The 24,529-nt window shown below is 34.2% G+C and overlaps 1 protein-coding gene across 5 annotated transcripts in view; it reads right to left on the reverse strand.

Moving 5' to 3' along the window:
- Positions 1-23,732, reverse strand: part of LOC149529165 (rho GDP-dissociation inhibitor 1-like) — a 28,988-nt gene extending 5,256 nt beyond the window's left edge. Inside the window, exons 1-2 of one of the 5 annotated variants that reach the window (XM_089809810.1) lie at positions 23,557-23,716; positions 22,023-22,246 (exon numbers count right to left, since the gene is read on the reverse strand). In XM_089809810.1, the coding sequence (XP_089665936.1) occupies positions 22,023-22,199 (177 nt within the window). In that variant the 5' untranslated portion in view covers positions 22,200-22,246; positions 23,557-23,716. Of the gene's footprint in view, positions 1-22,022; positions 22,247-23,295; positions 23,442-23,556 lie in introns of those variants that run through there. The other 4 variants (XM_089809811.1, XM_089809807.1, XM_089809808.1 and 1 more) reach the window with 4 other exon arrangements.
- Positions 23,733-24,529: the final 797 nt, after the last annotated feature.

Consider the following 24,529-nt stretch of genomic DNA (forward strand, 5'->3'; position numbering starts at 1 on the left):
AGTGAACGGAGTCCCCAAGTCCCCAGTGTGTCCCCGTCTCCAGGACGTGGGGAAAAAAGGTGGGGGACGCATCCCCATGTTACTATAATTATATGTAAAAAATAAAATAGAATCAAAACCATCCAGATTTATAACCAAAAATTTTGGTGGCAAAAAATATCAGGACTCAAACACACATTTTTTGAGTTGGGGGACAAACTATATGTCAAATGGTATATATGAAGATAAGATGCTCTCGAATAATACCTAGGAACATAGTTGAAATAATCGCTCAAAAATCAAGGAGTTCCTGCTAATTGCTGAGTTTTTGGGACTGGCAAGATTTTTCCCAGGTTTACGTGCGACTCGGTTGGTGAAAAAATCACCGAATTTTTGACCAAAAATGGGAGACTAATTGCTTGGCAAGTTTTGTGAAAACATGTCTATGCACAAAATAAGATGTCAAACACACAAAAATGTCATTTTTTATACCAATTTGCATTTAAAGCATTGTTTAGTCATTTTTCAGCTAAAGGGCAGGAGGATTTATACAAATATAACATTTAAGTATAAGTTGACTTTAAGTTATATTTGTATAAATACTGTGAGGATGTTTGAGATAGGTCTCAACTTCATAGGAGTTAAAATGCAAATTCTTGATTTTGGGGGTTTTCAAAATATTCTAGGCTTAGCAAAATTTTAGAATTCAGCATGCCTTCTGCAATGTTATCTCCCACAAACTGTCCTTGGTATTTGAAGTCAAAATTGAAGCTAGAACAATGATTTTCTAATGATTCTAACTCATTTTCTCACAAATCACTTGATTTCAATTCTAAATCCTAATTTATCTCAACCACTTGGTCACACCAAATTTGTAACCAGCTCCTCTGATGCCAAATTTGTTGAACTTCCACTGTCGATGATCACTTTGCAGCATTTCCCAACTAACTTACATTTGGTCTTGAAAAGACTTCTCCTATGAATAGGTTCTTTATCCTCAATTTTCTCATTGCAAAGAGTTCTTCTCACCATCAAATTTTCTCCAAGCTCAGGATCACTCTAAGGGTGCACAGATTCACCTTGTATCACAATATTCCTGCTACCACTTTCATTTTCACCAAAGTATCTACATTCAAAGGATCTATGCCCTTCTTTGCCCCATCCGAAACAGTTACCATGAAAACCACCTTTAGAATAAGAATTACCTCTTCCTCTGTAAGAACTAATACCTCCTTGGTAAGAACTACCACCTTTCCACTCAATCTTGCCTTTCTCATCAATTTTTCATTCAGATTTGCACTTATATTGCACAAAATTGTCAGATCTGCCACTTTCTCCATAAGATCTACCTCTGCCTCTCTGGAATCTACCACCTCTACCTCTCTATCTTTTTTCATGCTTCAATGTCAATATCTCCTTAGCTTTCAAGGCATATTGATATGCTTCTTCCACACTTTCCAATTTCACAAAACTTATCTCATCTTGAATTCCAAATCTCAATCCGTTTAGGTATCTTGCAACTTTCTCAACCTCATCATCCACATGTCCAAATCTGATGTCCAATCTATAGAATTCTTTAGTGTATCCTTCACAGTCATGTCCTTTTGTCTCAAATTTTGCATCTTTCTCAACAAGCTAACTTGGTAATCAGCATGAAGAAACTTCTTCACTTTGTTCACCATTTTCAACCAGGTATTGATCTTCTCTTTTCCTCCTCTTTGTCCATCTATTTGCAAATGCTCCCACCATAGTAGGGCATGACCTTTCCACCTAGTGACTGCAATCTTTACCTTCCTATTATTAGGAGTGCCTTCAAACTCAAAGAACTTCCCCATATTAGAGATCCAATCCAACACAACATTGGTGTCCAACATTCCATCATAAAGAACAACTTCCACAACAGGCTTTGAATGTGCCCTAGACAACACTCAACAATTTTTCCTCATCCTAATCTTCCTCAGGTTCTGAATTAGGGTTTGGTGCTATTGCTTCATCATCACTCACATCATCAAGATGCACTCCTCTCCTCTGGGCTATCTCCACGACATCTAATGTGGTTGTAATTTGTCTCAACATGTCCATAATAGTAGTGTTAGCATTTCCTCTACCTCGATCCATCTTTACAATTAAGCTCCTACAAGATCGTAACCCTCTGCAAGCTATAAGTCAAATCCGCGGATCTACCACCCTACAACCAAATTCAACTTAGGGTTCTAAACAATCCAATCTCCACAAGGACGAACCTCAAGCTCTAATACCACCTGACACAAGACGAGATCTAAAAAGCTAGGGCCAGAGGCAAACCTAACTATCCAACCACCTTGCTAAGTAAACACAACGGAAGCAAACAACACAAAGAATAGCACCAAGGAGAGAAGGAACAACAAATATTTTATTGATTCATCTGATTATCAACATACATACCCAACTGTAAGGCCTATCAACATACATACCCAACTGTAAGGCCTTCTAGGTTTCGGCCAAATACAAAGATACAACCACAAAATCCACGATCCCACTCTTAATTCGCTCTTCCAAGAACATTTGTTCTCAACTTTCTAAGTCATGCCTAACCTAAACCTAAACACCCCTATTTATACTTTCCAAAGGAGCTTGCTGAAGATTCTAGATCATTACATAATAAAAAAGGTCGACCTTAAACGGTCTGCACACATCCCAAGACAAGATCCTAACATTAAATTCTCGATCCAAATTAAATACATAAGTCAGCTTGAACCAATCACAGACAAACTCGATCAAAGAAGGAACTGAGCATCAACAAATATCAGGTTCACTCAGCACATGAAGGAATGCTCGGCCACCAAAGCACTCGGTCAATACTAGACAACTCAGCCAACACTGAATAGCTCGGTAACCACTAGAACAACTCAACAGCAACTACAACTTGGCAACCACTAGAACTTGACAATGACTAAACTCGGCATAACAAGCATAATGAACTAGGATGAGCAGAATAGCAAGGCAACCCAGGATGCTCCTGCATCATGTTTATAGTGTATTTTTTTTAAGCATACATGATATTTTGGTTTTAAGAACATATATGAGTTCCAATTGCCTATTATGGAACCGAAATCAATTATCATTACTTTATGGTTTATGAGACATATTTGTGATTGTGAGCTTAGAAGAGGTTGTCTTGGTAAATCCTAAGCAATGACTTACAATAAGGGTTCAAGACCCAAAGTAATCAGTGCCAGAGTAACCTATCATTAGTTTGGTAATAAGTGAAAACGTACTAATTAATATTTGGGATAAAACATTAAAAAGATAAATAGTGATGTTACCTCGCTTATGCCTTGAGTGTTGGTATAGGCTAAGATGGGAATGGGATGATAAGTAGTGAGTGGTATGACTTGTATTCCTAGTCTCCACGAGAGTGTATTCTAGATCTACATGGGTCACATTGAGGGTATGGGTCTCGAGTTACCAATCTAAGATAACTCAACACTTGAGGGTCTTAGGTCTAGTGAGAGAATAGTCCAAGGTAACTCAAGTAGTTTGACCATGTGATGACACTCTTGAATATGTAACCTAAGTCTCCTCCATAGGTGTATTTGCCTTTGGTGGGTGTTGTTTATGGTTGGTGATTGATGCTTATTGGTGATTGTTATTTTGTTGGTTATTTCTCTTTTGATGATTGGTATTTGATTTGGAAGTTGTTATTCTTTCAATGATTGTTCTCTTTGAAACTAGTACTTATTTTGGTATGCAGTTTTGGTTTTGGTCAATTGTTGTTTCGGCATTTGTTATCTATTCTTAATTAATAATTTGGTACCCTTGAGGTAGAAAGCTTTCAAGATTCTTTGCCTAGGAATTGCATTTGTGGTTTGATATCCATGTGCAGATCGTAGATCGTATGTTATCTCCCCAGCAAGGTGGGAGTATACCTTATTAGATTACCACGAGGTCAAGAGTTAGCGAATCATTGAGATCCCCAAAGATTTGCATCGGTGATGGATGATCCATTGTTGCAACTATACTATTCTCATTCTAATTCTTGGAGACTTACTCTTATTCTCAGTTGATTTGTCTATGTATCATGTACTTTGTATCTTGAGGTCTCATAAGATGATGTACAATATTGTATTGTACTTGTAACATTATTACATACTCTATGACATGTGCAATGAATATTGTGTATTTGGATGTACATTGTATCGGTTGTACTTATGAGTTTGTTTATGAGATCATGTATCTAATATTTCATTATGGTTATGGACATTGTACTTAGGATTAAATCTAATTAATAATAATTATTCAAATTAGATTCAACGTGAAGGAACCCTTGAGAAATGGGAACTTAATTTGTATTGCTTAATGTGTATTTGATGTGTATGTGCTATATTGCTTTTGCATTGTGATCTTGATGTTGCATAAACTTTTAAGGAAAAAAAAAAGTTCAGTAAACATTGTAACTTAACTAGCTAAGTTTTTCTTGTGTTCCCTAAAAGGATGTTACAATAAGGATAAATGCTAGGGAATTTCGAGAAGATTGGATTTATTTAACAAAAGTTAAATTTGTGTCTAAAGAAAGCTTAAAGTAAAGGAAGGAGAGTGTAGGGAATTTTTAAAGAGATTTATTCATGTTTTAGAACATTTTCTTGTACCTACAATTGTTGAAAGCATGAATGCTGATGATATTCCTATGGGGGAGTATTGTAGAAACATGATTAGATCATTATCATGATGATATGTTACATTCATGACTGTGTTTTTCATTGATGTCAACATGGCAGTTTTCTATGGTATCTAACAGAAGAACAACGATAAAGAGCAAGTTAGTACGGACAAATCGTTGAGTACTTTCACTAGCGAGGTTAAATGGAGATTACATTTTGTCTAGCATATGCAGCTAACCTCGGAAGCATAAGATATTAAGTCTAGAAGAAGTTATGCAAGTTTCGGTGAAGATTGTTCTGAGATAGAGTTTAAAGAAGCTTGTTCTGATAAACTTGTTATATCTCTTATCAGAGTTGTTATTCTGAGAAACCAAAGATAAAGATGTGAAGAAGACATGTTGGAGATGACGTGGCTAAGCTCGCTCGTCATAATATCACACGTACGGAAAGTTATTCAGGTTATAAGGTGAAAGATTAATGTTATCGCTAAGTGTAACGTGTTCTTATTGTGGTCCCATAATAATTAATTGAGGTGTAATAGCCAACTCAGGGAATTGTTTTATGGATTAAGAATAAAGGAAGGACATTTTCCTTCATCATGTATGGATAAGATGCGAATGATTGTAAGCAGCACAAAGAGTGAAATGCAAAATTAAGCAAAGCAAAGTGAAAGTGAAGGAAACTTTGTTGTCGAGGTCCTATTGTGTGATCCAAAGTTTGATACTTGGATCCGAGGTTCATGACCTAGTCTACAAGGTCCAACAGTGATTGGTCCAATTGACAAGACTCGGAGAAAGAAGTTGAAGTTCAGTACAAACAATTATTCTACAAGGAATAGTTGAAAAATCAGTTGGACAATGAGTTCAGTGGTCTTGCCCCAAAAGTTGTTTGAACAGTGGGTCCTTCTATCTTCCACAACTCCTGACAAGGATTCAAAGTCTCCTAACATGGACTCATATGTACTAAATGTTGTAATAGACTCCTAACAGAGTCCATCCTCTAACAAGGAATATTTATATTAGTACATCATCTTGTGGGCACCATTCCCACCGGGGTTTTCCCTCTGATCAAAAGTTTCCCTAGTTAACATATCTGGTGTAATTGTATATGTGCATCTTGTTATGGTTGCTGATTACTTTGATTGAATGGTTAAGATTATTTAAGGTTGATAAATGTTTTAATTATTGGATAACTGATTCACCCCCCCCCCTTCTCAGTTATCTTGGTGGACTATTGTTTCTAACAATAGTGACTTCTAATCTTTGTGAATCCAGTTCTAGAAACACGTGCAAAGAGAGAAAACTTCTTTCATGGTTATTGTTAACTATGAAACTATTTCTCAATTTCTAATTATGCTTATAATCCTTTTCCTCCAATTTTGTGAATGGTTAAATGCAGCTGCCATATGGCTCGTCAGCTTCCCTCGAGTCTAAGGGGAAACTAAGATTTCCTTGAGTTAAATTTTTTAAGTTAATTAATCAATATCCATAGGGAACTAATGCTCTGTTAGTTGTTGGGTCAATAACTAACTTAAGACTACCCAAGGGTGCATGGCTTTTAGTCTAATTCAGTACCTTGGAATAGATAGATTCAATAAGGAAGTCATTGGGTGAATTTCGCAACAAACATAAGCATACAAAACCTTTATTGAAGATGACTGAAATTATTATGGCTAGGTGGATCAGCTGATCCTAGAACCAGTCCTATTATGAGAAGAAAATAAAACAGAGTTGGGCACCAAGCAGATGCTAAAAGATTGCAAGTTATAACTCAAGTGGTCTTGAACAGAAACCTTGAATTATCACTAATATAAAATGCTGAAGTGTTCTGATCTTTCTAATTTAATCTAAGTATGACAGTGTACATTTGGATACTAGTGCTATCTATAAGGGCCTGTTTGGCTGCAGGAATAGGAATACGTATTCCAAAATAGAAAATGGGGCTACGTATTCCTGTTCTCTGTTTGGTTCAGCCAATATTTGATGGGAATTCGCGGACCCCAAAATTTATGTTTTCTAAAATTAAAAAAAATGGAATAGGAATACGTATTCCAATAACACCTATTTTGGTGGAATTGCAAAACCCCATTTTTGGGCCAAAAATGGAATACATATTCCATTTTTACTTCGTATTCCAATTCCGTTTTGGTGCATCCAAACGAGGAATTCAAATTTTTTAGAATTTACATATGCCTATTCTGCTTGTATTCCGCTCGCCAAACGGGCCCTAAATTCCTAGAACTGCCTAGATTTTTTGTAAGTCAACACTAGGGGATTAGGGGTTTAGATAAGAGAAACTCTTAGGAGAAATATCAAGTTGGTCAAGAACCTTGTGCAAATGGGTTAGGGTGAGGTTCTAACTCCAATTGATAGAATTCTTAGCAAAGGTACACTAATTAGATGCTAGTCAGATTAAGAACATCGGATACATTTGTAGTCGGGCGTTGTACCAAGTTAGCAGTAGCTTTAAGGTATGACTAACTAGATTTGTAGGTCTTCTTACACCAGTTTCCAAATACTCGACAAACCATTGACCATCCCTTGCAGAGGGTCAGTCTCACTTCTAGTAGGAAGTGAGCAAGGGGGATCGAGTCACGATCCATGGTTAGGTGGCTAAATGCTCCAGTGATGCTTTTTCCCTTTTCATGTCCTATGGAAAACAAAGTCTTCAAAGAACTATTAGCCTCTTTGTGAATTAGTAAGGTTCTCTTTTCCTTCTTGTCATCTCTAATTTTTCCTTTCGGTATATTGATGCAAAGTAAGAGTATTTTCTGTAATGTCCCATTTCAAGACATTTACTTATTAGTCTTTTTATTTGTATCCGTTTCATAATATTTTTATCTGATATCCTTTTCATTCTTTGGTATCCTATATATATATATATATATATATATATATATATATATATATATATATATATATATATATATATATATATATATATATATATATATATATATATATATCTCCAAGAGTCATGCCTTTATTAATATTAATTATATTAATAAGATAATTATATTATATATTATTATATTAAATATGATTATATATTATATTTAATTATATAAATCATATTCCTTGTAATTAATAATACTATTTTAATAAGTAATTAAGATGTAATTGTCAATCATTGATATAAGTGTATATATATTAATTATTTATATTCAATAATAGTATTTTAATATCTAATATATATATATATATATATACACATTATTAATCATTTTAATATTATATAATACTTATTTATTATTAAATTATATATCAAAATGGGAATATCACAATCCTCCCCTCTCGAATTTGCCTGTCCTCAAGCAAAATCATTCATACACAAGTTCCTTCATATATACAAAACATATTTCCATACAAAAAGCCAAAAAGATTTATGAGATATACATCTTAATGAATGAAAACAAGAAGCAAACACAAAGTAGACACATGAATGCACGAAAACACGAAGCCTACACAATGTAGACAGATGAAGACACGAAGCATACACAATGCAGACAGATGAAAACACGAAGCAAACACGATGCAGATAGATGAAGACACGAAGCAAACACGATGCACACAGATGAAGACACACATTATGCAATTCCTTGATTGTGAACCTACAACCACAAAAAAAATCATTAGTACACATTTATATATAGGTTTTCCTTTTTAGGATTTCCTTATATCAATCCCCTGACTAGGTATTTATGGTCTCAATTTAGTGACTTGTCAATCAAAAGTATAGTTCATTTAGTAACTCATTATTTCCTAAGGATGGGAGCAAAAACTATAATAGGGTGCCCTATTACCCAATCATGGGCCTTACCGTTCCCCCTCATTATTATTCTCTCTCTCTGATCATCATTTCCAAGATAGTGTCTTTGTATGATTTACCCCGGGGTATTTGCTCCACCATAGGCCTTACCTAGTACCCTTGGATGATGCAACCCAATGCTCATTTCACCACAGGCCTTACCTAGTACCTCTGAATGGTGTCACCTAGCCCATTCCACCACCAGCCTTATCTTATCTTGGAAGGTGATGACCTTAGATAATCTTATTGCTTTTACTTAATAATATTATTTGTGATAATGATTGAAAACTAATCTCACTTAAAGTTCAATATTAGAATTTTCAAAACTTAATTCTATTCAATCATTATTTGATTATTACCTATCAACTTAAAATTCAATTTCATTTCATTGTAAGTATTTGATTAGAACCAATGATAGTAGGTATTAGACTATTCAATATTCATCACACTAACAAAATGTGTCAATAATAAGGACACTCAACAATTATTTCTTAATAAAATATACAAAGAAAATATATAACTTACCTCATTACCTTTATGTGTTGAAGTGGTGAGTTAGGAGTATGAAATAATTTTCCAATGTTGATGTAACATTATCACATGGAGTGCATTGAAAATTGAAATATGTTGGACTTTGGGCATATTTCCTACATTTTTCCTCTAATATCATTATCTTGAATATGCTTCTTTCATCTAATAAAACGGTGGGATCCTTCATACCAATACGGTGCATGGACCAGCTAAGGTGGGAGTGACTTGGTCTTTAAAAACTTCATTTCTTAATTGATTTTCCTCTCCATAAAAAAATGTATTATTAGGGTTAGTAACTAGATTAATAAACCACTCCCTCTCATGTCATGGACTTGCTAGTGACTATTTTATGAAATTACTTGGTACATTGAATAGTTGGTAGATCCATCATTTTATGGTGGTTGATGCATTTGTTATTACCTTCACTCAATAATTATTGAGAAGTAAAATCTTGTTACCAAGTCGCATAATAGTAAGCATGGAATAGATAGTTAATCAATTGCTTATTTGTTCCATCCAAACATTATCACTTTAATTGGATCTTTGCAGATAGGTTCCACATCCAATATTTTCCTTCTATCATCCCTTACGTACGAATGTTAGGAGTATGCAATATAAATGAAGAGTGATATTCCTTTCGTCTTTGTATGGTGTTTAAATGAAAGAGGAAGTGATTCATAGAGACTTTAAACAACAACTCTTGAGATTAAAGTGTGCGTTTCACTTTTGTGTTTTGTTAAAAACTCTCGGAATATTTAGGGCACATTATAGTCATATTAAATCATGAATATAAAAGTTGAACACCTAACATTGTGCAGTGAAATGGCCAAATATTCAATGACATTAGGAATGTTGAAATGAGACTTGAATTTGGAGCCAGTTACTCTCAATCCTTTATATTATTTGATTATGGATAAGCATTCTTGACCAGAGCTATGAACTAGAAAGAGGTGTTTTGAAATGGCCTCACCCTTGGACAACAACTAAGAGAAAATTTAGCCATACAAAACATCATGGAACAACAGTAAACACAAAGAAAAAGACAGCAGTAGAACAACATTCTAGTAGCACCATGCCCCCAAGGTCAAGGGAATAAAAAAGAACAAGGCAAATGGTTGTAATATTTTGAAGATGAAAAGAATGACCAGTGAACGGCAGTACAGATGATTGCTACATATTCATATTGTTGAAGATCAACATTGCCATGTCATTTATAAAGGATATGAATTTATTTATTTTTTAATTTTTTGAGAAGAAACATAATCTTGTTCGATTATTTGCATATATTTAGGGTGATTGGCCATTATATGTGTGTTCTTGTCAGCACAAAATTGAATACAATAACCATATGACTTGGATATAGGAGTTATCAGTAGTGCTAGATATGTGATCCACCAAATAGATTGGAAGATAGCATTTGAATCCTTTGCCAATTAAGCATTCGAAGAATGGTACGAAGGGTATTAGATTGCGTCCCTATGATATCCCTTTTCATTTTAAAACTTTGTTTTTGCATAATCACCTTGATTTTGTATCCTAAGACCGACTCAAGGCAATGTAAGTCTACAGCTTTCTTTCCAATTGACCATTGTCAATTCCATATGGTATCTTGGATTGGGCAATTTTCAATCATCACCATGACATTGCAAAGTCATCTTCGATTGGTGCTAGTAGGTATGATCAATATATTTAGAGTTCTCTAGTTCTTCTTTGATTGTTTATTCCCATAATTGTCTTTCTAAAACGAAATAGTTGATTTATGCTGAACAAATACTTTTGTGGTATTAATTAAAGAGTTGTGTTCTCTAACTGGTAATTAGATGATTGCCAGATTGGTTGGTTTCCTTACAAGAGTAGTATCATCCTTTTTGTCTAGATGAATCAGTGATATGTTTGACTATTCTATGCAACCTTGTATTATTTGGATCTGATTCCTGACGTGATGCCCATTGCGTCCTTTCCTTGTTGCTAACTTGGTATTTCCTCCACTGAATCAATGGCTGCAGCAAGTAATAATTCCAATTGCCTTAATGTTTTAATGAATTAGCATGCTCAATACTTTAGTAACGTATTTCATCTGTAAATTGATGTTGGCTTCTATTTACAGTCATTCGAGAAATTTCTAAATGGATATATATTAGCATGAACTTAGTGTTACTCCTTTCCTAAAACCATCGGTTTCTGATATGAAAAGAAGATTATTATTAGGATTGATATCTATCAACACTTCATTAGCTGGTGATTGTACACTTAATCGCTAGTAATTCCATTGTCCCCAATTCACCTGATTGTTTCTAATACATAATAATTGGGATAGTCTCTTGTTCGTATCAGCTCTGTTGAGTCATATATGTCATATATTCCTCCGCTAGTGCCTTGCATATTTGAACATATTATATGTTTTCCTATGCTTGAAAATGTTAAGTTGGATGTCTTTTTATTTCATTCTTCTTAGTTATTCATCACTATTCCATAGGATAGCAAAATCATGCTCTGATACCACTTGTAATGACCTGTTTCAAGACATTTACTTATTTGTCTTTTTATTTGTATCCGTTTCATAATATTTTTATGATTTTATCTGATATCCTTTTCATTATTTGGTATCCTATATATATATATATATATATATAGGTATCTCCAAGAGTCATGCCCTTTCATTAATATTAATTATATTAATAAGATAATTATATTATATATTATTATATTAAATATAATTATATAATTATATATTATATTTAATTATATAAACCATATTCCTTGTAATTAATAAAACTATTTTAATAAGTAATTAAGATGTAATTGTCAATAGTTGATATAAGTGTATATATATTAATTATCTATATTCAATAATAGTATTTTAATATCTAATATATATAACTATATATATATATATATGATAATATTTATGATATATATATAATAATTTATATTTTTTATTTATATACATTATTAATCATTTTAATATTATATAATAGTTATTTATATATATCAAAATGGGGATATCACATTTTCTTTATAATGAAATTGTTATTTCTTCTTGGAAATAAACTTGTCATGTGTTCTTTTATGTGAAAAAACATTTCTAGGGTCTTGAGCTTTGATATTTCTTCATTAAACCACTTAGTTAGTCATTACACTATACTGAAATTGACAAGAAAATTAAAATTATAAGTTGTTTATTTTGTTCTCATTTTATTTGCAAACTAGTGGTTGCATATTTTCTAGATGTTTAGTCATTACATTTGGGGAGGCAGCATGACAAAATGTGGGTGGATACAGAGAGGATTCAATAGCATTTATTCACTAGTAATTCCAAAATCAAGACCTCATGCCATATGAAATTCTATTAGCAGAAGCCAGTATTTTCCCATTGGAGGTAGCGGCGATAACTTGGCCAATAAGCTATTTAAAGAAGCTTAAAATAATGTATAACTGGCAATGGCCCATAATGGCAATGAAAGAGGATTTGGTCCACAAGAAGAAAACTTGGATAAAACAAAACATAAAGTGGTTGAGAACATGGAGTGTTAAGTTTGACCCAACACAGGAACATGGTGATTAAGCTTACCTGGGGGCAAACATTAAAGGGAAAGCCAGGGTGTTAACAACTCAATTGAGGACTGATTTGCATCATCTCAAATGCAAGACAGGTAGATGGAAAAGGCCCAAAGAGAAGTGGAAAGAGAAGACTTGCAGGTCTTGCAAAAATAGTTTGATTGAGACTAAATGGCACTTTCTCATTGAGTGTGCAACATATGAGGACATATGTGCGCAATACGAAGTCATCCTGAAGGTTGAAAAACATGCATTGTTTATTTGAGAAGGATAAGATCAAGCAGACTGTTAGTTTGATTGTCAAAATTCATAGCAAGAGATCGGGCATGGAGAGGAATATGGAGTTAGTTTCAGGTTGTGATCCCTGGTCCCTTATACCGATCAATCTCATGGACATCATTAAATATCTTCATTCATTCATTCCAATAGAATATTCCCAAAAAGAAAGAGATCATTACAAGGGACAAACGGTTCTACAGAGAATTCATTACCTTGCAACCAAATCAAACAATTGAGCTTCCAATCTAACAATTTATGAATGAAATCCTCTATATTAGATTTCCTTATCTAGATAAACCGTGAATTGCAAGCCCACCCAACACCTCTTTCACAAAATGCAGAGTCGAAACGTATGTAATGCTAAAATGTTTTTGATAAGTAGCAATCAAAGACTGCATCTCTATGAGGAAACTCTATAATTGAAAACCCCCTTTTCATAGCATGAGGTGCAAACCAAACAAGCTGAAAATTACCAACATTGAACAAAGATAATTTATAAATACAAGACGTGAACCAACATCGTTGTATTGGAAGGGAGTTGTGCAGAAGATATAAACTTGGAAACATGAACGAAGAATGCAACATGTACCGCACTGCAAACTAAGATAAAAGTTGGACAATCATTTCCGCATAAAGGATTTTCAAATGAAGTCAATTCCCTAGGAAAATTGAGATTACTTCCCCTCACACAAACATGCAAGAACATTTCAAAAGTTTGGAACATGGACCTTCTCCAATAATTGCCTCAAATTCAACTACTCTAGATCGTCATTGAGCTTAGCAAAGAAGGCAAATTAGTCCACCCCACATTAACAAGAGAATAACACAACATTACTTTTTCTAGAGCAATGACTAAACACAACCTTGTAAAATTGACAGCACTAATCTAAGATGTTCAATTTCTAGCCTTATAAATGGTTATGACTCTACCTATTGATGGTTACAAGGCAGTCCTCTTCCACTTGCAAACTTTGGAACCCAAATACAACTGCTAATTTGAGCCCTTTGAGAACAACCAAATGCTTCATTGTTCAATTTTGTACCTAAAGAGAATTGTAACCGCAACAACCACACTTCAGTTCCTAGAGGTTGTACCACTAAAATTTGTTTTCTAAGAATCATATTTTTGGCAAAATACTAAAGGAGAGATTTCACTTTATTGATTGCCTTGAAACAAAGGAACAAGTATACCCAACTATTAAATGATTGACAATTTTTAAAAATGGAAAGAGGTGAACCAATTAAAGATAGAATTAAAGAAAGGTGAGCTTGATACAAACACTAGAAAATCTATTGGATGAGGATTTGAAGCTACAATATATACTAAACAGAATACACAATGTATTCAAGGAAAGTTTAAAGGGTTGTACCAACCGATCTTATCATCATATATCAATGAATGTTAGAAGTCAAATAGCATTTTTTCAAAAAACAAAGTCAAGAAGAAAACGATAATGAATATTAACCTGAATAAATGCATAACCAAAAACAAGATCAAGAAGAGAGGATGATGAATATAACCTAAAGAGATGCTTAACCAGAAACAATGGCAAGAAGAAAGAATGATCAATGTAGACCTAATTGATGCTTAACCAGCTAAGCAAGAAAGAGGGTAAAAACAATAAAATAGAGAAAACAAAAAACGAACATGACACTTGAAGCCAAGGAGGAAAGAACATTTGGGGCATTAAAGAATGGGCTCAAACATTCAATGGACATTCTACCTGCCTTGACACATATCTAGGCTCTCTCTCCCTATGACAAGGGCCTCCGAGCAAGAGATCCCAAAAGAATCATATAATACAGAAAATTAATTAGAAAAAAAAAACAACGCTAACTTTAAATATTAAATACTCATAACAAATGTGGTTTTGTCTAGCCTAAACATTTGGAGATTTGGGCTCTCATTTTAAGCTAGACACAGTGTCACACTATGACAATGCATTGTAGGTGGAGGGCAACCTTTTCCTGGTATTCTCTCATCCTACAATGAGTAGACTGCAACGTTGGAGGGAATTTGCAATGAGAAGTAAATTCTTCCGCTACTATGCAAGTTTTTTTTAGTGATTTCTTGTTTAGAGTAGAGGCTCTTCAATCCAGTTAAGTAGAAATTGCATGAAGATGCAAACTTAAGAGTCAGCAAAGATGATTCATTTGTCTTGACATTACCACCATTTCCTTGTAGTGGGTGCCAATCCATATGATTTTGATTTGGATCAATGAACATTGAATCATGAAATATATTTTGATTTTATTTTTCTGATTTGCATTGGAATCATGAACATAGACATATATGATATGGTTTATTGTCTTATTGAATATTCAATTATTACTTATTTTAATTTCAATTTGAGTATGTATTGGTGAAGTATCATACTATCAAATGATTTCATTTTGTATATTTCTTGCATTTCTTTCCACACACACACACACAAACACACATACATACACACACGCATACATACATACATACATACAGACACACACACACATACATAAATACATACATACACACACACACACGTACATACATACACACATACATACATAGATACATACATACATACATACATACATATGCATCCGCATCCCCCCCAAAAAAAATCATGCATCCACACACCGCATTCTGGCATTGGCATCAGATCCGCACCTGAATCGTTAACTAAGGGAGAATATAGAATGACCCTTCATGATTACAGAAAATAAGAGAGAATAAATTGTTGTAGAAGGAATTCTGATTACTTATAATATATAACCATTCTTCTATCACTGCTACTATTGTGGAGGACTTTGCATCTGGTTTATAATCTTCTTTTCACGATGCATAGGCTTCTAAAAGAAACCACCACCATATAAATTGCATCCACTACTTCCTGTTTGAAAGTGAAACATGGGGAAAAAAAAGTGATCTTATGGTTACATAAATTTAATGTATGCCATATTTCCTTCATGTATTCTCATATCACTGTCACATGGTGCATGCCATAATGAGCCAACTAACATATATAAGCACTCGGGATGAAACAATCCCCCCCCCCATTCTCCAAGATAGGAGAAAGAAGAAGTTGAGCAGTCAAAAAAGGCTACTCAATTATCATGAATGGGCTGAACAGATAAAATAGCAGGTAATCGTCAAATATAGATGATTTCTAGTCCTTCAGAACAATACTTCATGTGGTCCAAGATCGTTCATTCCAAAAGAATAAGACCCCTGATCAATCAAAGATTCTTCATGCATCTATACACATGTTGGATTGTAAACTGCTGTGATGGTTATTGCAGATACTGCTCAACTCTGTAAAGCATTGGGCAAGATGACACAAGACCATCAATTCAAAACCATGTGTAGTTCTCAATTAATACCACAAATAATGTCCTCAGGAGCATTAAGAGATTTGATTGGAGTGTTCATTGCAACATTGCATGTCCTAAAGTAAAGGCATTCAACAAACCACAACCACGCTATATACATCTAGAATTTCTATGCCAATGAAGAGCTCCTAAAATCTGCAAATGAATCCTTATTAATTTAGAGAAAAATCTCAGACAAACTGCTTACACATCTGTGAAAGAATCCACCTTTTGATTCATACAGAATATCCATCACAAAGATGATTTATAACTATAGATAATATCTTAGATAACCCTTTCAAGTTCACAATTCCAAGAATCTCTTATATTTATATTAAATTAAAAAAATAAAAATTAACTATGGTACATCCAAACTACACAAAAGGGTCAGGCCAATTTCAAAATAGACCACAACAACAAACAACAAGTAAATAATTAATTCCCAAATCAGGTTTCAAATTTTCCAAGAATGTAGAGAAAACTAATTAGCTTATAATGTAACCTAGCAAGGTCCATTACTAAGTCTCTAGATGATGGATCTCCATGGCTGGGCTTAGGCACAAACTGTTGCCCCTGTTCAAAATGCCAAAAGCTCCTCAATCTCTTTCAGTCTCTTAGTCATCGTCTTGTAAACTGATCCTCTGAAATTACTTTTGCCTCTTTCATGCAAAAGTGTGGTCAACTGGAAGAGGCATACTCTTCTAAAGATGATTCGTAAACTCCACTTAAGTCTCTAGATATGTGGAGTACCTATCAATTCTTAAGCTGAAAGGATCAACATGTTTTCCTTGTGTAATCAGCAATTAGAACAAGCGATGAGACAAACCCAACTCATTTTAGTGTCCCTGGCAAGCTCTATAAATATATTTAGAGTGATCCGGAGAAGAATAGTTAATTTTACATTCTTACTCCTCAATACCTCTGAAATCCTATTTAAAATCCCTCCATGGTAAGCAGACTTGAGATGGACCATTTGAGCATATGGTCTTATAACTTGGATTCCTTTTGTAATCTGAAAAGTCCCCAATAACTTGTTTTCTTTTGAAGCATTTCATTCTAAAAAAATGTTTTTGTGTTCTCTTGTTAAAATTGTTAACATCGTTCTTGAGGCATCAGTCATAAGAGTTTTGAGAAATCTTACATTAGTATTTATGTTATGGTCAGTTTTGGGACAATTGGACAAGGCCTGCAAATATAAGTCTTAGAAATTCCTACCTGAAACTTGCTGCATGCACGAGCTGAGTTTATGAGCTTGTTCTTTCAGATTACCCAAAGATTGCCTTCGTCATTTGTTTGATCAAATGAAAGCACCACCAAGTCCAACAGCTAAGATTCTCCCATCATGCTAGGTCTGGATATGCAAAATATTCTGAACTTGGCAAGCAATAGCCAATATGTCCAGCTTGTCCTTCTTAACCAATGGACTTCCTGAGTAAATAAACTGTCGTTGTCATCAATTTGTAAGCTGATAGGCGGTTTGCATTGCACAATCCCCAAGACAAAGCCCAAATATGATTTCACAGACTAAAGTACAGTGTCTTCTAATCACCATGTCTAGAATCTAAGTAAGCGATTGAAAAGAACCAGCATAAAGAGATACATGAGAAGAAAAGAAACTACATGTGCATAGATAGGTTGTTGCCCAGTTCATTGTTTTGCAATAATATAAGGAGGAATACCATTGTTGTCCTAGTTAAAGGGGAAAGGGACATTATCCAGGGTTGAAATGTATTATTGGGAGCTGTTGTCCAACATTTGATTGCACATTTATAGAAGGGTTAGGAGTTGGACTGATGAGAGGGTATACAAGAATCTTAGGTTTTTGGTAATTCTTAGGAACAATATTACCACATTTGCTCAGGAATGCTGGAATTCGAATTCGGTTTGTATGCAATTTGAAATCATCCAAAATTCCTTGCCAGTCTGACAAAATCATTCCAAGTTCAGCGAACGGGACACTGGGCGAATTTGCTGTGACTTCGATGAATTCTGAAAACGACCTGCAAACCCGGTAGGGACATTCTGGTGAATTTGGGATGAGTGAATTTGGGATGAAATACGTCACTTGTAATTCAGACAGTATATCACTTGTAACGTTGTAATGTTATAATGTTAGTATTGCAAATTTGGGGCAAATTCCGGTCCAAATATTAAATCATCTGCGTCAAATGTTATAATATCCACATTATAACATTATTACACTGAAACCATAAATATTCCATACCAGCTCTACAAGACTAACCAGTGTTTATATCATCTGTGTGAAATGCAATGCATGGACCACACAAGAAGCAGAGAACAAAGTATCATATACACTATACATCCAATTTAAATTATTGTCAATGAATGAGAACAGAAAATGTAAGCAGCTGATGCCAAGGAAACTGTCTGATGTTACTTGGTTATCAGTTAAATTAACAGCGAATGATCCCATCCTATGAAACGTAATGATGCATTTCAGACCAAACTAGAGATGTCCCCAGCAGGGGACGTTTCAAGTATGCAGGGTCGGAGATGTCCCTGTGCCATTCCCAATATTTTGTCAAATTTAGAGACATCTCAAGGGTTTTTATCATAATCCCAGAGACTAGACTAATCATCCCCTACAAGTCACAACCCAACAGGTTCTCTATTTTTTTTTTCTTTACACAAAAATACAAATAAAATAAAGCAGGTGGGGGGGCACACCCCTTTACAAAAAATTTGAACCTTAAAAAATGCATCATATTCACATTAAGTTACAATATTATCTAAACCGGGTTATAGGAGAATTCTTTGAGAGAGAGAGAGAGAGAGAATTATAATATGCATATCATAACATTGATAAACCATCTTCACCATAGACATTTTAGAAGCTTAATACATAGCAAATTAACAAAATTGAAAACCCTCCTCTTGCAACTCAAAAATGAAAACTTTCTTGTTATTGTTCTTTCTTTTTCTTCTTACCATGAACAGTTGAAATGAAGAAGACTACCTTTTCAGCCTCCGAATAGGGTTCCATATTTTTTAATTGCTATTTCTACCCAGGGGCCCGCCCAACAATTAAAACTATAAAAATAGTGACTTTTTTGCAAAACGGCAGACCTTTTTTGGCTGAAAAAATGGGGATGCATTAGGTAACGGGACAATTAGGGAACAGCTAGGTTGTCCCAGGTATTTAACGACATCCCTGAGTCTCTTATTTCGCAAAAAACACCATTTCTGGGACATCTCCTTTTTGTACTTTTGGAACAGCATTGGGGACAAAAAATTCCCATCGCCCCGTTCCCAAGACAAGAGCAGAGGAAATTGGGCAGGGGACCATCACCGTGGAGCATTGTATCTAAGTGTATGAAAATCCTAGTCTCAGCTTGCAAGGACTATGGACAATACCACAGATCATCCTGTAGCAGTCAACCCCACATTACATTCAAAGTTTCACTTATAATACCAAATAGCAAGGAAACTAATTTCTCCTGAGTTATGGGTTTGGAACGGATTCAGATACAAGAACTCGACTCATGGATTCATGAAAAAAAAAAATCATTATGGTTCGTTTGGGTTCATGTGTGTGTGTGTGCACATTATATATACAAAAAAATAAGAGAAACATGCATAATTGTAAAACTAAATCATTTCATAGTATGAATCTATGATGCTTGATCATTGATTAAAGCCAGATGTCAAGACTCAAAGATAAAAAATTTAAATTTAAACACCAATCACAATTCCAATAAAATCATTACTTGAATTACTAAATTACAAAATGAAAATTCAAAATATAGTTTATTAAAGTTTGAAACATGATTCAATGTTCATAAATCATGCAAGTGTTTATCATTGATCAATCATCAAATGGATTATCAAAAAATTGCAGATCAATGAGGTCTTCAGCAGATGCAAGTGGAATAAAAATTAAAAATTTAAACACTGATCACAATGCCAATAAAATTGTTACATTGAATTACTAAATTACAAAATGAAAATTCAAAATATAGTTTATTAAAGTTTGGAACATGATTCAATGTTCATCAATCATGCAAGTGTTTATCATCGATCAATCATCAAATGGATTATCAAAAAATTGCAGATCAATGAGGTCTTCAGCAGCTGCAAGTGGTAGATCAACATCATCATAAAAACAAAAACTATTTTTGTATTTGGGTCCATTTTATTTCACTTTGGGTCATGGGTCCCTGGGGTCCGCACGGGATCACCCCAGGTCCGTGCTGAGTTTACCCAAGGTTTGTGTTTGAAACTATGGGTCCATCTGGATCCACAGCAGTTTAATACTTGATTATTTATCTATGCTCATAACTCTAAAGAAAATCATCGCATTGAATTAGTGAATTACAAAATGAAAATTCAAACTACAGTTCATTAGAGTTTGAAACATGATTCAATGTTCAGGAATCATGAAAGTGTTCATCATTGATCAATCCTCAAATGGATTATCAAAAAAGTCCAGATCAAAGCTGTCTTCAGCAGCTGAAAGTGGTAGATCAACATCATCATAAAAAAACTCATTTTTGAGTGAGTTTCGGCCCACTTTATTTCACTTTGGGTCGTGGATCCCTGGGGGTCAGCACAAGATCCCCCCAAGTTCATACTGGAATCACCTAGGGTCCATATTCAGACCTGTGGGTCCATCTGAATTCACAGTGGTGCTGATCTGGACAGGCCCTGGACGAATCCAGTACACACCAGTATGTGAACCCAGACCCGGTTTGCACCCGGACCCAATTCGAGGGTCCAGGGTGTGAACCTGGTAATGTATAATTTCTCAGAATAATTTGTAATTTGTCGGTGTTACAATTTCACTCAAAGCAAGCAAGCCTTAAAAATTATAACACCCATTGCTAACATTAAAATAAAAATTCATCAAGATTGTGGATGTTTTATTGCTCCAGCTACAATCTATTTCAAAATACCAAAGCCCGTAAAGCAGCAAAAGATAATGAACAGCAGTCCAATATTTGCTCTGCCTATCCAACTTACAATCTCCACATCATACATTAAGTCGAAGCAAATTAAAAAAACATAGTGTTCAGGTTCAATACAAAAATCCAGTGACCAGTGAATATGATGCTCGAGTTCATACACAAACCATACAAGCTAGTAACTTATACATTGCAGCAAACTGATAAAAAGTGTGACACTCGACAACAAAACATGAAGTGCCAACTTGCCAAAAACTGAATTTCCTGTCTTGACTAGACTTTGGGTACAAGGAACTATTAAATTAATAAATCATGTATGCATTCCTCTTGAGAACTGTAAAGGATGTCAGTTTAGTTGTTCATGTAATTCCAGATTCCAAATTAAAACAAGTTTTCAATTTTTTTGCCATTAGATTCTGTCAATTCTGAAAGTTGCTTAGACCTCTAACTAAAATTGTTATATTTAATTGCTCTTTACTGCATAAAATTTAATTATTTTTGGGCTTAGGTTATACATTATGTTCATACCCTAACAATTATCCTGAAGGTTTTTAATACCACTGAAAATTTCCTAGAAAACCTCATTTCAGGAATCCTAAATAGGTTAGAGCATAAAATAACTATGTGAAACAGTACGAGGACTTACAGTGTGCATCAAAGATGCAAAAATAGTGTAAAGTTTAAACTATAAAGTTCTGGCCAAAAAATAGGAAAAGCAGACTGACTCAACTTACAATTTGATTTATATCTTGCAGTAAGTCTGTGAAAAGCAACTCTGACCCAGCAAACAAAAGGAAGTACGAATTTAAGAGTCAAAAAGCTTGATATGATTTTTATAACAGATATTTTGCAGGGGTTTCAAATACAGAACAATAGTCATGCATTCAAAACCCTGCAACCCATTTTACTAAAACAGAGTAAGAACAATGTATTCTTGGTAACAGGAGGAACATACCTTATCAAGTTCCAACTGTTCCTTCAAAGACACCAGAGGACCCGGCACATAACTGCCATCCTCCTGTTCTTCATCTGTCTCACACAACGATGCCTTAGAAAACCGCCTTACAAGATTGTTCTGCTGAAAGGATTCTGAAGAACCTGCTGTATCACCAGTCTCTGAAGGGCCATTCATGTTTAAACTTTGAGCCCTACACACAGAAATTCTCCCGCTATAGAACTCTGAAGAAAACAACACCTTAACTCAGCTAATCAAATAGCATCTTTCAATCCCTCCTGCTTCAAACTGTAATGCGGTAAAATATATACTACTTCTCCGGATATTAAAATTGAAATGCTATAAATCTTTCGGTTTCTCAGTTTTCTAGCTTAAAACACATTTAGTAGATTTTATTTTCAATTGGACAGCTTTCAAATGCAGAAATTTGAAGGAAAACATGCTCTGTTACGTTTATGAGGCTTTCCCATGCATAAATTTCAAGCTAAACCTGGTCTATTTCATTTCTGATTTCATATGTAAATGTTTTGGAAAAAACAACATATCTGCTTGATTTCCGATAAATGCATAAATTTTATGCAAAAGTTCTTTTTTGTATCCGAAGCTATCAAAAAATGCATTTAAGGAAATAGCCTTACCTCTAGACTGATGCTCTCAAAACACATAACTTTGGAGCAAGGGCTACTTCTTTGGGACAGTGGATTTCAAAATGAGTGAAATCGAAGCAAAACCTATTCTACATCGATTCAGAAACCTAAAAATGCATACATCTGTACAAAAACCTATTCTTTATCATGTATGATGCTCACGGACATTAAAATATGATGCCAAAACGAATTTCTATATTTCTGAATCTTTCAAATGAAGAATAAAATGACTTATCTGTGTTTATAATTCAGAAAAAAAGCGTTTTTTTTCTAGCCTATTTGAGCTTTAATACAAACAAATTTTAAGCATAACATATTCCATCTAGTTTCCAAAAACAAATGTATATATTCCGTTAGTGAAGCTCTCGACGCATTATTTGACTGTATGACTGATCTATCTGGCTTCTACAGCATCCTAACACACAAAAGCTATTATTTCATGTCAGAGGTTTTCAAATGCTTAATCGGGTAGACACAAAAGTTAACTATTGTGTTTACGAATCTCTCGAAAACATACATTTTAAGTGAAACCTACTTGTTTAATTTCCGAAGCCTGCAAATGCATAAATTTAAGGAGCCCGTTTCATTGCTGAAACTCTCAAATACCTATATGAAATAAAACATACCTTGACCTAATGTTTCCAATGCACGAACTTGATGAAAAGGCTGCTCAGTATCGTTTCTAGGCTCTGAAATACATAAACCTCACAAAACCTATTCTGCCTTGTTTCTAGGACTTCTAAACGTGTGCATTAAAATAACATATGTAAAAAATAGTAATTAACATATTAGTTTCGAATCTGAAGCACTTAGATACATAAATCTCGAGAGAAAGGTGAGACATTTAGCCAGATTTGTCAGTAAAACATTCTTCGTGAGAAACGTACCTGCAAAACCCGGAAATGCGAAACAAACAACTGGATAGATTTAAATATTCGAAGAATATGATGCTGCACAAATGAGAAGAATTTTACATATCAACGCCGGCTTGAAATTTTAGATCACAGACGCCTAGTGTTTAAAGAACGTCTAGGCGCAAATAATTAAAAGTAAGACAAAAACAACGACGGCAAATGACGGCAAACGGATTTCCGGTTTGTTGAAGTTTTTCCCCGTGCGTTAAGGGACAGTAAATGTACTCGCCGTCCTTTTGACGTCAGTTGACAGCAGCCATTCAAACTTCATCTCAGGTTTATGTCAGCTTGACAGTAATATTTTTGTCATACTTGCAAACAAATTTTGAAATTCAAAAGCTAGCCATTTTTGTCACGAATTAAAAAAGTAAAATTGGTGCATTTTTTAAAGATTTTTGATATAATATAAAAACAAATGAACATATTTGAACTTTCCCTCCCACTAGAGCGTCGAGTATATTGATGTCTGTACACACTCGAGCAGAATTTATCTTCAAACAAAAGTTGTCTCCGGTTATGAAGATAAAATATCTCATGATGTTGTATAAGTGAATGTCTTTTCTTTTCCATTTTCCTTTTACGATTAATAGTCTAATAGAAGGGTTTTAACTTTGGTGAAAAGAATTAAGAGTTAAATTTCATCTATTTTAAATTATTATAATATCCAAAGAGAAATAAATAAAGTTTTTATTTGGCATTTGCTTTTGAGTATTATAATAATATCGTTTTAAAAAAGTGAGTCACTTTGATTATTACATGTAGGGAGCACTAATGTTTTTTTGTTATCAATTATCAAATTAAAGTCATTTAGTTTGTGTTAGATTTTGCAAGAATTGAGAATTGACCTAGGATTTGATGTTGATCATAGATTACATGCGACTCTGAGCAAGAGATGATCAAAGATCAAAATAGTCACATGAAGAGAAAACTAGAATAAAAATAATTT

The sequence above is a fragment of the Cupressus sempervirens genome, chromosome 11, assembly GCF_028749045.1.
Source record: "Cupressus sempervirens isolate cs-2001-9-10 chromosome 11, ASM2874904v1, whole genome shotgun sequence".
Lineage (NCBI taxonomy): Eukaryota > Viridiplantae > Streptophyta > Pinopsida > Cupressales > Cupressaceae > Cupressus > Cupressus sempervirens.